The sequence below is a fragment of the Mustela erminea genome, chromosome 6 (assembly GCF_009829155.1).
Source record: "Mustela erminea isolate mMusErm1 chromosome 6, mMusErm1.Pri, whole genome shotgun sequence".
In the NCBI taxonomy this organism is placed as follows: Eukaryota; Metazoa; Chordata; class Mammalia; order Carnivora; family Mustelidae; genus Mustela; species Mustela erminea.
The window spans coordinates 42,649,584-42,666,811 of NC_045619.1; the positions used below are offsets into that span (position 1 = coordinate 42,649,584).

At 42.4% G+C, this 17,228-nt stretch overlaps 1 protein-coding gene across 1 annotated transcript in view; it reads right to left on the minus strand.

The window, feature by feature from the left end:
* The window catches only part of GLIPR1 (GLI pathogenesis related 1), a 42,921-nt gene that overhangs the window by 882 nt on the left and 24,811 nt on the right, over nt 1-17,228 (minus strand). Inside the window, exons 3-5 of the mRNA XM_032346988.1 lie at nt 16,444-16,686; nt 6,216-6,328; nt 1,652-1,734 (exon numbers count right to left, since the gene is read on the minus strand). Coding sequence (XP_032202879.1) covers nt 1,652-1,734; nt 6,216-6,328; nt 16,444-16,686 — 439 coding nt within the window. The remainder of the gene's footprint in view (nt 1-1,651; nt 1,735-6,215; nt 6,329-16,443; nt 16,687-17,228) is intronic.

Sequence of the window (17,228 nt, forward strand, 5' to 3'; positions counted from 1 at the left end):
GCTGCTGTTGAGTTCTGTAGTGGAGTCCAGCAAGGACATGGCCGGGGTGTTTGTGAGCAGCACTGATCATCAAACCTGTGACTAGGCTTTGCAGTGAATTACCAGGAAGCTGCTGATACTTTAACTTTTTTGCAGTTATACCATGAAATCAAGAATGTGCTGTGCTTGTTACACTTTTTCTTACATAGACATTTTTTTCAATGATAAGTATTCAGTTCTTGAATATTTAAATAAATGTACATTCTTGCACTAGCTAAAGTCATCCCATGTATCATTAACATATCCAGCACATTATGCAAAACCATCCTGATTTGACCTCCATGGGTATTTACTGAAACTGCCAACAGTACCTAAAGCACCAGAAGGGAATTTTTTCCTCCAATATTTGAGAGATGGAATCTGTTAAAAGCTCTTTACCCTCATGCACACTAGTGTGTTTGCCTACATTTTTCTTAAGGGCCCAGGGGCTTTTCATTACTGATTCACGGCCTTCATTTTCTCAGTTTTTATCCCACAAGATTAGAGGCCATTTAAAGCTCGTTCCCAAGATTAAAAGCTAAAACTCGAGGAACTTAGTCTTCTGTCATTGTGAAGTTGTTATTACTATCTAGATTTCTAAAGAAGAGTATTTTTTAAGGAAACAGTGCTTCAAACTAGTGCTTTTTTTGCCGGCCAGACTAGGGTATAAGAAAATTAGGCATAATTCCTACCTGTTTGGAATTCAGAATCCAGTGGGAAAGATAGCTAACCAGTGGCAATAATTACTTGTTAAATAATTAAAAATAATTGTCTCAGTTTTCACCACGGATTTTAAAGAAGCTTGAGGTTTGTTCATGGGCATAAAAACGTGACAAAGTTTGGGCATAAAACACTCAACATTTGGAGTTCAGGAAGGATGAATTTGTGGATAATAGGTAATATTTATTGAGTGCTACTGTATGCCAGTTTCTTGTTCCAAATAGAAGTATTTTCCTTTTTTCTTGATCTGTTTCATCAAACCTGTGAAGAGATAACTGCCATCTACACTTTATTGTTGAGGAAATCAATTCAAACAGTTGCCCAAGGTCACAGTGGTGGAACCCAGTCATACTCTTTCAAAAATGTGTGGTTTTCACTCCTATATTATACTGCCTAACTTGGGAAAAATAATACGCTTTATAGTATTGTAGCAACATAAAAAAATTCAGTTAATATGTTGAAACTCTGGGAAGGGATTCATTGCATAGTGGCTACACATTAACAAAGCTGAGTGAGGTGAATGATTGAACCAGCGGAGAAATGACCACTCAGAGAGCGGATCAAAAAAGTGGCTATACCTGGAGGGAAGATGAGAAATCAGTGTTCACAAATCAGGAGTTTTTTTGATCTTGCTGAAATTAGCAAATCCTGGGTCTACAGTTTGAATTCTCACAGTCATTTTTTGTTGTACTGATTAGAGCTAAATAAGAAGGATATTATTTGCTTCCTTAAATTTACCTTAAATATATGTTCATTCCCAGGACAGTAAGACATCAGTTTGATTGCTACCTGATGCCAGCTTCCCTGAAAATAGCTAGTAGGTTAAAGCAAACATTTACATTCTTAACTCTGCAGGGAAAGTTTTATAGTTTTAAACACATTGTGTTATTGGTAGATTTTTCCTTTTACTCACTGCAGAGGTTATCCAAACATTTGTCATCTCTGGGGCACGCGCTGCAAGTAGATCCTTTTCTATATGGCCTTTGGTAGCTTTGTCTATAAAGTAGAAAAAAGCTGTCCATTAGGAGAGGTTTTTTTTGTTTGTTTGTTTGTTTGCAATGAAATTCACTGTGACCCTGGCTAAATCTGTAGGGTAGAACTCCACAGATGCCCAGGGTTGAGGAAAGTGGAAGCCTGTTAATATTTACAGAGTTTTATTCTATGCGTCTGTCTATGAACCTATGTCTTCACCTGTATCATCTCATTTCACTCTTTAAGACAACTATGGAAGTTATTTTTATTTTTATTTTACAGGTAGGGAAACTAAAGCTCTCAGAAGTTAACTCATCAAAAATCACAATGTGTACATGTCAGAGTCACAGCGAAACCCAGATTGGTCTGACTCCAGGGCAACGCTTGCTCTGCTTAACTGTCTGGCCTGTGTGATCACTACCATCCAAAAACTGCTCATCCTAAGGTCTTATGACTCACATTTACTCTTCTCAGTTTAGCAAGCCTCCATGGTTTTTATTGGACATGAGTCCTTTAGCTGGGTTAAATGCCTTCCAGAAGAAAAGAACGAGAGATAGGGGGAATTTCTAGTGTGCAGTTTGTTTTCACATAAAAGATGTGATATGAATAATAAATAAAAAGCATCATTGAATGAATGAATTTTCACAGTAGTCTGTGGGGAAGATACTGTTATTATTTATCCCCAATATAGCTAGAGTTGAGGCACAGAGTATAAGTAATTGACCAAGCTCAGATACTAGAAAGTGAAATAATACACAGACATTTTATATCCGCATGAATATCTTCAGAGTAGTAATGATGAGACCGGTACATACATTGCAGTAAATCTGCCATTATACTCACATTTTTTGGAAAGGAGTTTTTAACTTTTTTGTGTCATGGTACCTTTGGCAGTTCTGGTGGAGCCTATGGACTCTCAAAATACTTTGGTTTTCCTTTTTTTCTTTTTAAATCAGTTCAGTGCAGGGCTTGAACTCCTAACCCTGAGATAGAGACCTGAGCCAAGATCAAGAGTTGGGCACTTAACTGACTGAGTGACCTAGGTGCCCCAAAACTGTTTGCTTTTAAGTGCATAAAATAAAGTTTGTAAGATTATAAAGGAAACTGAGTAAGCTCAAACAGTTATCAAAATGTTAAAAATATTTTTGATATAGCAATATGTGCTCCTCAAGATCTAACAAGAAGTCTAATGATAGTACATTTAATGATAGATTACAACCATATTTTGAGATCTCTGCAGCAAATGGAATGTGCTATGAGAAGAACTGATACTTACAAAGATAGTACTAACACAGAGTCACGTCATTGCCTACGTGACTACATTGCCTACGTGACTGAAGTGTTGTCTTCATACATAGTGAAATGTTATTTTCAGTAGAGATTAGTGAAAATAAAGATTTAGTTTTTTTCTTAATCTAGGTTCATGGTCTCGACACCCTTCCTCTAACTATAGTTTTACTTCTGAAGTTAAGAAAGTTAAGGAGACATTACTTTTTTTTTTTTTTTTCAATCCCTATCAGTTGACTTGAAGTAGGGGCGATTTTTTTTTCTTTTTAAGATTTTATTTATTTATTTGACAGAGAGAAAGTCACAGCGAGAGAGGGAACACAAGTGGGGGAGTGGGAGAGGGAAAAGCAGGCTTCCTGCTGAACTGGGAGCCCAATGCCGGACTCCATCCCAGGACCCTGGGATCATGACTTGAGCTGAAGGCAGCCGATTAACTGACTGAGACAGCCAGCCGCCCGAGACATTACTTTTTATTAACACCTTGTTTCCAACACCAAATATATGTTCTAATTTTGTTTGGCTCCAAATTAATCTAGGTTGTTTCAGAAACCATTCATCCTCATGCCTACTTTACACTGTGGAAAACAGTCAAAGGAATATTCTGATAACAATTATAAAGAACCTCCAAAATACACATTAATCATGGGGATAGCTTTCATTGTTAGAAAGCACAGTACTTATTCAGTGGTCAAGTTCTACAATGTTTTAAATAAAATCGTTTGTGCTATGTCATTCTTCTTGTTGAATTGTGTATTCCAAACTGCAAAGAAAAAGAAGAAATTACTACTTCAAAACTGGGCTAAAGACAAGGCAGTTGTGGAATTCTAGGGAAGTGGCAGAATTTGTCCCAGGAGAAAATAATGCTACTGGAAAGGCCTCATTTGTCTGGATAGGAACAGTTGAGACCAAGGGCCCTAAAGTATTCTGGCCCTAAAGAAGCAGGAAATGTTAGTGTTTCCCTAGGTAGCCTGAGAGAGAGAGGGCCCTGGGACTGAGGAAGAGAAAAGACAGATTTTTTTTTTTTTTTTTTTTAAAGTAATCTCTGTGCCCTACATGGGGCTCAGACTCACAACCCTGAGAACAAGAGTCGTAGACTTTACTGACTGAGCCAGCCAAGTGCCCCGGGAAAAGATAGATCTTTAAAGAAAAAGAGAAACATGAGTAAGGGTCCTTAAGACAGGGCACACTAGGTCCTGTAGCACCTGATGGTCTGGGTTGTCATCGCCTCTAACGTGCTGTAATCCTCTCTTCCGCGAATCACAAGACAGCCTCGCTCAGACAGGCCAGGGGACAGAAGGGAAAGTTGTGTCCATGTTTGAAATATGCAGATCAGAAAGACCTGAAGCAGCCAGGAGGGAGTCAAAACTCTCCTGGGCAACGAGCGACTCCAGAGCTTGAGTTACAGGCGACAGGGGAATTAAGCAGCCTGCACCCCACTCTTAGGAAATCCCAGAAATATGAGGAGGTTATTGGACCGCTTAGAAATATGTGGAATGGGCGCCTATGAGGAGAAGACCCAGCTCAGAAGGCAGAAAATGAGGACCTCCCTAACTGGTCTCTGTTAGACAGACCCCATGACCTCCCCACCCCACCCCATGCCCTCCAATCCATTTTCCACATCTCAAACAGAATGATCTCCCATTTTAAAGCAAGTCTTGTCACTCCCTTGCTTAAAAGACTTGGAGATTGTGATGTGAATTCAGTTAAATTTGCCGTGGCCCTACACGGCCCTGCAAGGGCTGAGCTGCCTCCTTCCCCCCGTCACATCTCATTCAGTGGTTCACGCCCTCTGCTCTCTGTCCGTTCTCGAATCCTCTCCACAGAAGCTTCAGCAGGTGATTTCTGTGGCAGACAACGGTTCGTGAAGTTCTTCACACGCCTGGTTCCTTTCTACTCTTCATGCCTACGCTTAAGTAAATCATTTAATCTATTGCTAGTGTCGATTACAGCGTTACTGGTGTTTCTTTCACTGCTCCTATCATCATGCAGTTATTTGATTTGTATTTTTTGTTGTCTCTCTGCCCCATAAATATGAATTCCATGAGAGTGGGGACTGTGTCTGGCTGGTTCTCCTTTGAAGCTCAGGAAACAAATATTGTTGAATACTTGAATGTGTGAATTATTTGTATGAATAAATTAATGTTACTCTATAGAAGCATTATAACTGGTTATAAGTTTTACAGCTTATTGCTTAGAACTCTAAAGGCAAGTAAAGTGAGTCTAAGCCAGGAAACTTCACATTTGTGCCCCATAACAAGAACTGTGAATACTTCTCAAATAATCACCATTGCCGGGTATTACATATACCTGGTATTTTACCTAGCTTTCTCATGGAATTTTCACAGCTACTTGGTAAGAGTTGCTTTTATTATCCCGATCTTTTGGAAAGGAAACTGAGGCTCAGAGAGATCAAGTAACTTGTCCAAGATCACACAGTAAGTGAACCAAGGTACTGAGTCTCAAGACCCCGTATCTTAACTATTAAGCTATACAAATGTCATGAAAAGTCACCACTGATTGACTTAATGGCTTTGGCTGGGTTTTCCTGGGTTTTCCATATTTTCTGACTCTGGGATTTTAGGTCAAAGTTGTTCTCTTCCATGACACCGGATTTTAGTCCTTTCACTCTTACCTACACTCAGTCAAGCTATCAAACATTTCTTCTGATCATTACTTCAGGGAAAGAGAGAGAAGCTTCTAACAAATCTTTTGGAATCCCAAAGACTGGAAAAATCCAGATTTTAAGGGCAACAAATTAAAGAAAAAAAATGTTGGGTGCCTATGTGGCTCAGTCAGTTGGGCTTCTGCGTTTGGCTCAGGTCATAATCCCAGGGTCCTGGTATTGAGCCCCACATCAGGCTCCCTGCTTGGCAGGAAGCCTGCTTCTCCCTCTCCCTCTGCCTGCTGCTCTGCCTACTTGTGCCCTCTATCTCTCCATCAAACAAGCCTTTAAAAAACCTTTAAAAAAAAACCTTAAAAAAATACGCATTGTGTGTGTGTGTTTATGTAACACTTGTAAAGGGTGCACACAGAGAAACACATACACTGAAAAAAATGTACCAGGTGTTAATGGGGTAGATCTCTGGGTAGAAGAATTAAAGGTGATACTTATTTTCTTTTTTACACTTTCTTTATCATTCCAATATTCCATAAGGAAAATAAATACTTCTAAAGTAGATTTTAAAAAAATTTAGAAAGAGGTTGATGTGGGTACTTACCCGGGTCCGTAGTTGCATATGAAATGTGCTAAGTTGGTTAAATGTCTAAAGCCATCGACTGTGTGGCAATGCTGTACTGCACATCCAACTTTGTAGCTGTCTGCCCACACGACCTAAAAGAAAATAAGGATTTGTAGCAAGAGAGAGACAATAAAGTGAACATCTGAGTATGATTAGGCCTTCCTCAACATAGTGAGGTGTGTTCACTCTGGCAGGTAGAGCCATTGCTACTGGGGAGCATGCAGGTGCTTGGAATTCAGCAGGAAGTAAGAATTGGAATTATTATTACTGGGGTGTGACTGTGTGAAATGATACTAAGAAAATTTCTGGCACTTGAAATAAAATAGCGAGTGCTGGGGAGGTGGGGCTGAGCCTGGGGGTCCAGAGAAGGTGTCCTGGAGGAGGGGACATACTGGGGATGAACAAGCAGAGACCGAAATGTGGGAGGAAGAGCCTTCCGTGCCGAGGGAGCAGAGGTGCAAAGGCCCCGCGGTGGAACTGGCTTGGCTGTGAGAGTGGCAGACAGAAGGCCCGCAGAGCTGGGATCCAGGCAATAGGGAGACTCATTGGTGTTGAGGTAAGAGGCAGGAGGCCAGGTTGTGGGAAATCTGGTAGGCAAGTGAGCATAGACTCTTTTTCCCATCTCAGGAGGATCTCTTGTTGTTATGAAGTCAGTGGACTGAGAAGAACAAAGGAAGAAAGAGGGAGGGCGTTTGAGAGGCTGTTTTAGTGGTACAACAAAGACAAGATGGCCGACAAGATGGTGGCCCACACGGGGGTGGTGGTAGTGGCACATTCCTGGGAATCCATCAGGTTCATGGTTCAGCTTCTAGCTAAAGCTGAAAGGATTTACTTTTGCTTTGAGTGTGGAGGAAGTGGGAATATTTGGGGCCTGAGTAACACTTCCTGAGATTAGGAAAACTAGGGAAGGAAGAGGGTTAGGGGGAGGAGCATGGACAAGGGTTCTGTTCAGGTCCGGTGACCTCTGAGATGCCTATGAGACGTGCAAGTGCAGAGTGACTTTGGGGCTGAAAAGTGGCCATCTACAGTTCAGGGGATAGAGCGAAGCTAGAGATAGGAATCTGGAAGACATGGGAATAGATCAGATCGTAGGCAAAGATAATAGATAAACAAGTAAATGAGAGCATGGGATAAAGAGAAAAAGAAAATCAACCAGCAAAGCAGATTGGAAAGGAGTGCTGAGTGACATAGGAGGGAAACCCAGGACAGAGGCAGCCTCAGGGAGAGCAGCCTGGCTATCACGCTGGACCCCAGGGTCAGAATTTTCCCCCACTTTTTGAACAAGGGACTTTACATTTTCATTTTGCATGAAGCACCACAAATTATATAGTTCATCTTAACCAGGAGTGTTTCATGTCACAGAAGCCTATAAGAAAAAAAAAAAATTTTTTTTTTTTTGAAGAGCTAGTGTCTGAAGATAAACCAGCAATTAAATGCATTCCTTTTTACAGTGATACCAAATTATTTTTACTCATTTTTTTTCAAGAGCAATTTTGTGACAAGAATTATGCCAAGTATGGGAGATACAGAGGTGAATGAGTTGGAGCCGGGGGGTGCCTTTACAAAATGTAGAGAAAAGCTGCCACGGGGCCTTTATGCAAGGGTTTGACTGTGGTGTGGGTGGGGGTACAGAGGGGGCTCGGCACCGGCCAGCGTGGGCACCTGCTCTGACTTAGTGAGATCTAACCAAAGCCCAGTGAGCTGGTCTAAGAGCCAGGAGAATTCTTCCAGAGAGGGCAACACATGCTAACCCAAGAGGAGAAAGACTCACCGAACTGAAGCAAGGCTGGTTGTGGCTGCAGGAAAAAGTTCAAGTTTACTTAAAAAAAAAAAAAAAAAAAAAATCAGTGAAAAACCTCAGGGAGAGAGAATTGAGTGAGGATAGATGTGGATCTGAGTCTGCGCTTCTCTGAGGCTTAGAGATGGGGCTGTGGGTGAGGGAGAGGCGAGGCAGGCTGAGCGGGCAGGAGGGAGGGAAGGTAGGGCCTCAGCTCTCTGCATGCGGTCCTCTTTGGTTTGGCAACTGGGCAGACCCTTGCTGCGTCCTGCTAGAGGAGGAGAAGCGCTCTCGGGCAGCAGGGACGGGCTCCCTTCCTGATCAGCCTTTCATCTCCCACAGGAATCCCCTGCCTGAACGGAGGCCTCTAGCTCAGGTTGAGAGCCTCTCGTTATGGCCATGAATCCTTGGACCTGATCCTTGCACTTATACTTTCCAATTGTTTTTGCATTTATTTAAAAAGTTTTAAATTTCTATTCATTGTATCTCAGAGCGAGTCCACCTGTTTAAAAAACAGGTTTCTGGGCCCATCTCAGTCCTGCTGAAGGAGAGTCACTGAATTGTCCTTGAAATCTGTATTTTTTAAAATTGAGAATCCTTTATATATAACATTATGAGTTTCAGGTGTACAACATAATGATTCAGTATCTTTATACACTGTGAAATGATCATCATAATAGATCTAGTTAACTTGTGTCAGAAAGAAAATCACAGGCCTGAAGGGGTGTCACTATGCAAGGCCATGTCACCCAACTGGGTCCTACGGCCTAACCTAATTGCACTTTCAACCTTGCCCCACCCTTTTTTTTTTTTTTTTTTTTTTTAAGATTTTATTTCTTTATCTGAGAGAGAGAGGGAGAAGCAGGCTCCCCGCTGAGCAGGGAGCCCAGTGTGGGGTTCGATCCCAGGACACTGGGATCGTGACCTGAGTCAAAGGCAGATGCTTAATGACTGAGCCACCCAAGCAGCCCCAGAAATGCAGTCTCCAACAGATCAGTCAGGAACTTTCTGGTCAGCACCAATAAGCCAATCTGTCCCAGGGACCTCTCCATCCCCCAAAGGAAGATGAGGTAAACCACGTAATAAGACCCTTTTCTCCCCAAAGGAAGATGACCGCACTTGAAATAATCCTTTTTCCCGTTTCTGACTTTTTGTCCTGCCTTTAAAAACCTTTCCCTTTCCAAAGCCCTTTGGAGTTCCCCTCTGCTTGCTGGGTGGGATGCTGCCTGATTCACGAATTAGGTAATAAAGCCAATTAGATCTTTAACATTACTTAGATGAATTGTTGTTATTTAACATGCCCGTCACCATATAGTTACCAATTTTTTTTCTTGTGATGAGAACTTCTAAGATTTACTCTCAGCACCTTTCAAATATATACTACAATATTGCTAGCCATGGTCAGTCAGCATGCGGCACGTTACAACCCCGGACTTGTTATTTTACAACTCTAAGTTTGAGCCTGTGACAATATTCACCTATTTTGCACCCCTTCCCCGCAACCCAAGCAACCACCAGTCTATTCTCTAAGAGTTTGTTTTTAATTTAGATTCCACATTTAAGATGGTATTTGTCTTTCTTGGCCTGACTTCATTCACTTAGCAAAGTGCCCTCCAGGTCCATCCACATTTTTGCAAACAGCAGGATTTCTTCTTCAGGAAAATGTGTTACATATGTAAGAATATTACTCAGCCATAAAAAAAGAGTAAAATCTATATTTTAATAGGTTCTGTAAGTGATTACTTACATGTTAACTGGCTGCAGTGTCATCTGTGTTTTCCTCTTGCTATCACCTTAGTACATCATTTTATATTTTTTATTCTTTGGTCTCTGAACACTTTCTTCAGGTGTTGTTTTATCTCAAATATTCTTAATCTTTGGGCTTCCCACAACACACATCTTTAGCATTTTACACTGTTTCTTTTGTTTTACTGTCTTTTACTTTTTTTAGTTTGGCCTCTTTGTTTCCAAGGGTGTGTACTGTCAATTACCATTCACTTTGTTTTAATTGGTCTGTCTTTTTTTAAAGTCAGCTTGTAATTAACACCCAGTAAAACCCATCCTTTTTAGGTGTCCAGTTCCATGAATTTTGGCAAAACCTAGTGTGTGGCCACCACCATATTCACGACCTAGAGCACTTCCATCGCCCCCCGAAAGTTCTCTTGTATTCCTATGTGGTCGTCTCTTCCCCGATCTCTCGGCCCCTGACAATCAGTGATCTGTTTTCCGTCCCTATCATTTTGCTTTTTCCAGAATGTTACAGAAATGGGATCAGTTTAAATGTGTTTTTTCCGGTCTGGCTTCTTGCACTAAGCATCAGCATTTGAGATGCGTTCGTACTGTCAGGCTCACTTCTTTATTGCACGGCTGTCCCACAGTTTATCCTCCATTCAGGTTGGTCTCTTTTTAAAAGCTTTATGGACATTTAGATTCTGGCAGGCGAGAATTCTACCACTGAACCACCAATGCGGCATTTAGATTCTGGGTTCAACTTGTGGGGTCCAGGGCTACAAGACGGAGTTCATATTCCCGCTCGGCCCTTCACTCCGTGACCATGACCTTAGCTTCCTTCACTATTTAGTGAGAATAACACTATCGACTCCACGGACCTCTTAAAGACATTTTCAATGGGCTCGTAAGAACGTACTCAGCAAATGTGCATGTTTTATTCTCTAATTACTAATTTTCTTCTGTTTTAAACTTTTTGAAAACTATCTTTGTATCAGGCAGGTTCCTGTTGTATGTTTTTATTTATTTTATTTTATCTTTTAAAATGGTAAGGAAGAAATGCTAATTATAAAAAAAACAAAGAGAACTATTGATTACTGGGAATTCACCTGGTGCCAAGGTAGTGTTAAGCGCTTTCCATGCAACATCATGTTTAATTTTGTAATAAATCACAAAAGAGGTATGGCTCCTATTTTTATAGATGAAAGTTGGAACCTACCTCTGCCTGACCACAAAGTACTGTGAGGGCGGTCCATGCCCTGAGCAAGAGGCTTCAGAGTGCTTTCCCTTTTAGTGGAACTAGGAACGACTTTTTATTCCTTTCTAACAAAAACATTGCATCTGGGGAATTTACAGGGGGCAGGTATGTCTCTCATTTGGAGCTACTGCTCTCTTCCTACCATCTTTCAAGTCTCAGTATGAGTCCTTTTGACTCATTACCAGGCACTATTATCACGGGTATGGTGACACTGCAACATCTATAAAACCAGATAGAGCAACTGGGAAACACGTTCCACTTTCATTGGTTCCATTAGAGTAACGATTTCCAGAGGGTGGCAGTGGGGCAGGGATTAAAGCCAAAAATGAGATCTCTGATGCCATCTAGTGGGCATTCTCACACTACCAAACTGAAGCGCTGCCCCGCTCATATATTGAAGTCAAACTATTCCCAAGTTTTATAAAGGCGAACTTCAGGCAACAAAATATCTAATCCTCCATATTTATATACCAAAATTATTACACAGTGCAAATCTATCTCTAGTGAATACTGAGCTAAAGTGTTGACCTAACATGTCAAGAAATACCCCATCTTTGTGAGTTAGTAATTGTATCTAAATCTATTGTCTTCACTCTGTACAACCAAACTGCACAAGCCAAAATCTGAAAATAGCTTGCTTTTTATTAGTAGAAGATAAGGATAAGTGAGGGGTTATAATATCCACTTGAGGTAATTTCCAGCAAGAATTTAAAATGGCAACTGAGTGGTCTTGAACCTCCCAATAACATTTCTTGCAAGGATGAAAACATTATATTCTAACCTAAAGTCATGTTTACCAGGCTGTCAAAATCTTCCTCCAATATAACTGGCAAAAAGACCAGCTCATGAAAGAGATCTAAACTTTGTTTAATGGCTACTAAGTACCAGTACTTTACTAGATAATTTGCATAATTATCTAGTAAATTTATATAAATCCTATTATATAATCCTTATCACATACCTGACATCTGGAGCCCAGCTCTTCCTCTTACTAGCTATGTGACACTGGGAAGACAACTTCTACTTCTTTTTTTTTTTTTTTTAACTAGGCAAAACTTTATTAACCTTGTTTCAAACTTTATTCTGAGGTTTCTTCAGCTTAATTAGCTGCTAAGAATGAATTGTGTCTAAGCAAAAACTGAAAAGAGCATAGTGTCCAAGAAGTTTGGGCTTAAAAAATTAAATTAGAGATCTAGATTTCATCAGATCCGTGGACAAAATTGTTAAAAGCAGTCATCATATAAAATAGCAGCTCCCCGTAACTTAAGTCTGTCTTCCTCAGAAGATGACTCAGGTCAGTTTGCTTCATTCTTGGAAGCCTCATCAGAATTCCACAAGATCCAGGCGCACCTGGGTGGCTTGTGGGTAAGCATCTGCCTTCAGCTCAGGTCATGATCTCTGGGTCCCAGGACCCAGTCCACACATAGGGCCCCCAGCTTGTGCCCTCTCTTTCCTTTTCTGTCAAATGAATAAATAAAATCTTTAAAAAGAAATTCTGCAAGATCTGGAACTTCATCCTCCTCCCCCTCCTCTGTGGTAGCAAATGGTGCTTTTCTGTCCAGAGACTGTGTGGGCAGAGCTTCAGCCAGTCTTCCTGAACTGGGCGGCCTGTCTGCACCAGGTTGCTTGAAGACGCTGGGCAGCCCTTCTGTCAGCTGCTCTGTCTCGGCACTGCCTGTGGTGGCCGAAGTGTTCACTGCCAGGGATGCTAGAACTTTTCGGCTTGTGAAGGGAGATGGTTGTTTCCTGGTTTGTGAACATAGTCGTTTCTTCAATCCAGAGATAGTGTTAACCCCTAACTTCTTTAAGGAGGCCTGAAGTTTTTTTTATCATCGGCTGTAGCCGTTCTAATGCACCACTGATAGAGGAAACAGAGGCCGAAGAAAAATTATTAAATTTCCTTACCCACTGACAAGCCCTTAAAACAGGCAGAGTGGCATTCCTCTAGAAACTCAACTGCCTCCACTTGAACACTTTGCTAAGGGCAAAGGGCAATCCTAGCCTGACAGACCCCTACGCCCAACCAGAATCCTGTAAGTCTACTTTAACAATTCCTCTGGAATCTTTATCTCTAAACCCTCCAAGATAGTGTTGACAATCATTCCCAAGCATATGGCCCACTGATATACATCTAAAGGGTCTCACGAAAAGGTTTTATTACTGGTAATGAATAACTTTTTTTTTTTTCCCAACGACAGCTAGCTCCTCAAGGTCCTGGAAACCTTGCTTCCAAAATTCCTTAGAGACTAACACCATCCCTGACCCCCTCCCAACTTGCAAGCATGTAATGGACCACCCCTCACAACTCCAGGACAGCTCTTGCTGCCCATGGGTCCTGTCCCCATGCTTTAATAAACCACCATTTTGCGCCAAAGACGTCTCAAGAGTTCTTTCTTGTCCGTGGGCTCCAAACTCCATGTCACTGAACCTTATCTATATTCTAAGACTTCATCACCACCTTCTTTGGGCGAGCAGTTCCTTTCCCCCTGTGATGCACACGTGTGCTTGCAGTTTGGTGAGTTTCTCCTGGTTCCTGATTGTTTCTTTCAATGCGTGGCAGAGGAAATGGAACTTTACTGGGGGGACTGGAGTTGGTGCTCAGGAGGTCTCCCGCAGACCAGCTGAGATTGCATGCACACAGGCGAGGACGTGAGATCTGGGAAAACAACTTCTTCACCTCTCTGAGTCTGGTGACTGGGATGTCATCAGGATGACTGTGGCTTCTGACAAGTTTGTGGTGAGATTCGAAGGAGATCTGAAACTACCGAGAGCTGAGTACCACACTCTGTTAAAAGTAGTTGCTGCGGCTGCTTTATCCCAGACCCAAAGTGTCCCTGGACTTCCCTGTCCAGGATAAGGCTTGCTTTTCAGAAGTGGGGGTAGGAAGTAGTTGTCTTTAATGCTGAGAACAGGTTAGGATCACTCAGCATGGGCTCTAATACCTGTATGCAAGGAAATGAGTTTTCTCATGTCCGAAATGTGAGCCCTTCTTTGTCCTAGATGTTAAGGGGAAATTTTACAAGTAAGCTCTGCTAATTTGGAGAGGGCCGTCTCTGAAATCTCAGGTCTATATGATGTAAAATCAAATTTCCTCCTCTTGCTTTTAGTCCCTAGAATGATGGACATGGAGTGTGTTAACTTGCATGGGTTAGGAGTCTGTGGTCGGGACGCCTGGGCGGCTCAGACGGTTAAGCATCTGCCTTCAGCTCAGGTCAAAATCTCCAGGTCCTGGGATCCAGCCCCACATTGGGCTCCTGGCTGACTCAGCGAGGAGTCAGTCTGCTTCTCCCTCCCCCTCTGCCACTCCCTCTACTTGTGTGCTCTTTCTCTCTCAAACGAATAAATGAAATCTTTATAAAAAATAAAAAGAAGTCTGTGGTCAGTTTTTGAGAAGATCAGTCCTTTGATCTTCTCATACTTGGTGTGGTGAGCTATTAGCCATTCTTCTGAAGTACAAGGCTCATTTGTACCCACTGTACATCTGTTAGTTTTGCCTGGAGATCTCTTCCTTTTCTGTTCCATCTGATAAACTCTCACTTAGTTTTCAAGAACCAACTGGTACGGCTCCTGCTATTTAAACAAGGCCTATGTCTCCAGACCTCCCTTTGGCCAGATACGTTGCTGCGTCCTCTTTGCCCACACAGCACCTTGTCAGTTTCCTCACAACTTACCACTTAGCGCCATATTACATCCACCTACACGCATGTCTCTCCCCAAAGAAGGTCGCCTCCTAAGGGTCAGGGGCCACTGCCACCTGTGTCCCTCATTCCCTGCCCCACCCCGCATTTCTCTTCACTTTGACGTCTTGGCTATTGCACTCCTCAGTAACGTGGTAGGACATAAGCGAGCGTCCCAGGCTCTGGTTGGCAGGGAGGCCTTACAACAGTGCCTCGTGCAGGGTAGAAGCTTAAATACAACTGAATGGGAGTCAGTACCGGCAAACTGACAATTATTTTTGGAAATTTAAACAGCCCTACGTTTAATGGTACCAGGTACCCCTTGTAGACAACCTGGAATTAGCTTTCTGGCCCTTGAGGACTTGCGGGATTCTGATGGAATCAATTTTCTGGCTACAGTATTTTTGTGAACATAAGCCAAGATGAATGGTTTCTGGGATAAGTCTAGGGGAAACCTTACTTTTATTTTCCAGAAAGGAACGAATGCTACTGGTGGTTTGATAACTCTTCCTTGCTTACAATAATCTTGAGGTGAAAAGGTCACTGAAATATGCCCTTCCCTTCACATCATAATAATAAATAGCGATGCCAACATCGTTTTGCCTAGAACCACACCACTGAGACCAGAGGCTCTATAAGGCTGAACTACATGGAGAGTTTTTCCAACAATATTTTGCTCTTTAAAAACGCCTATTATTCCAAGTTAACTACCTTGTTAGAAATGTTTTTGGCGTTGCCTGGATGGTTTAGTTGGTTAAGCCTCTGTCTTTGGGTCAGGTCATGATCTCAGGATCCTGGGATCTAGCCCTGCATTGGTTCTCTGCTCAGCAGGGAGCCTGCTTCTCCCTTTCTCTCTGCCTGCCTCTCTGCCTACTTGTGATCTCTCTCTGTCAAGTAAATAAATAAAATCTTTAAAAAAAAATGTTTCCACCCTCAGACTTCATTCCAACACATTTTTGTACATTAGAACCAGTCAGGCATGGGTTCAGCCCCTTTAGTTATTGGCTTGACAAAGACTGCCAGGAAATGAAAGTAAATAAATGAAATGTGGTGGGGATAGGGAGGCAGCAGAGTAAGAAGACCACAGAAGTTGCTACCAGAGGGATATGTTTCCATGTTGCAAACATGCCTTAGGGGGTTAAGAAACTAAAACCAGCTTGAGTTAAACAAACAAACAAACAAACAAAACTCAATGGGCACCTCTGAATGTGGCCACTGGGACTAAATACTGTAGATTTGGTGGGCAGAATAGCCACAGGATGGTTTACTTAACATGGTGGCCTCTCACTGTTGTTTTTCTCGTCGTCTGGGACAGATCATGGGCTCTCCGCCCACACTCACAGGAACGGGAGGATATGAAATTGAAGCCTCAGTCAGACATTCTTATTTCTCCCAATTTTGGAACCCCAAATCAAGTCTCCAATTTCATAGAGGACCCATCCCTGAAAATGCATTCAGTGTCACGTCCTCTGATGACTCAGGAATGGAATAAAATCCCCCAGGGGGGTTGCTGTTATTAAAACACTGGAAGTCTGTCCAGACTGGTGAGCCTCATCATTAGGTTTACACCCATAACTGAACTCTTCAAGCTCTACCTCCCGGCTACGGAAGTTTGCTCCGCTTACTTATTTTTAAAGGAATCTTGCAACCTCTACTCTTACCTATTCACAGTGCAGCAGCTTACTAGATATTTTCTTAACACCAGATTCCAGTTTTCTCCTTACCCTTGAAGAGACCGTTTCAAGAGAATACAGGGCAGACGCTTACCTGAGTGTAATGGCCACAGACCTTGGTGCATCTCTGAGTCTCGAAGTCATAGTCCTGAACTTCACTGTGCCAACTTGTGATGGCTGAAGATGCAGAGAATAGGGATAGAGAGCCAGTCCAGATGTTTTCTCCCACTGAAGAGAAATTGGGGTGCAGCCTGTTGGAATGCAGCTGTCCATTGTGTGCAAACTTACAGTTTCTTGCCCACGCTTTTGCAATTAGGGCTAGTGCTGGGTCCCACGTCTGCCAAAAGGAACATTAAACAATGGGAAGGTCAAGAATGAAAATTGGGGTTTTCGAAGATCTTTCAGCTACAGTGAGGAAAAAGAGTTGAAGAGGGATCAGTGTAGACACTGAATCATGAGAACGCTGGTGATGAGAGGGTGACTCAGCCTCCTACAGTTGAGAGAACAGAAAGCCCTCACATGTCACAGAATAGGAATTAATCTCTTGCACAACCCTCAAGCCCCGTAGGCTGTAGGCAGGCACCACTAAATCTGTGGGGGAATCAGGAAACATTACAGGCCACTGCACTCCCCTCACTGTCCCTTTAAAACAGTCTGGGCGAGGCAGAAAGCCTGGAGTTGGATTTTGGACCAGAGTCTGCCTCCAGCCCAGGTGGCTGGCCTCCTGAATTAAGCAAGCTGCCATCCCTTTCCATTCAAAAAGAATGAAAACTGTCACCAGACAACATTCTAGGAGTGAGCAGAGTGAGAATCTGAAAGGGGAATGAAGCATAATGAGGGTGATGACTGGAAAAGAGAAAGAGCAGCTGCCCTCGGGTC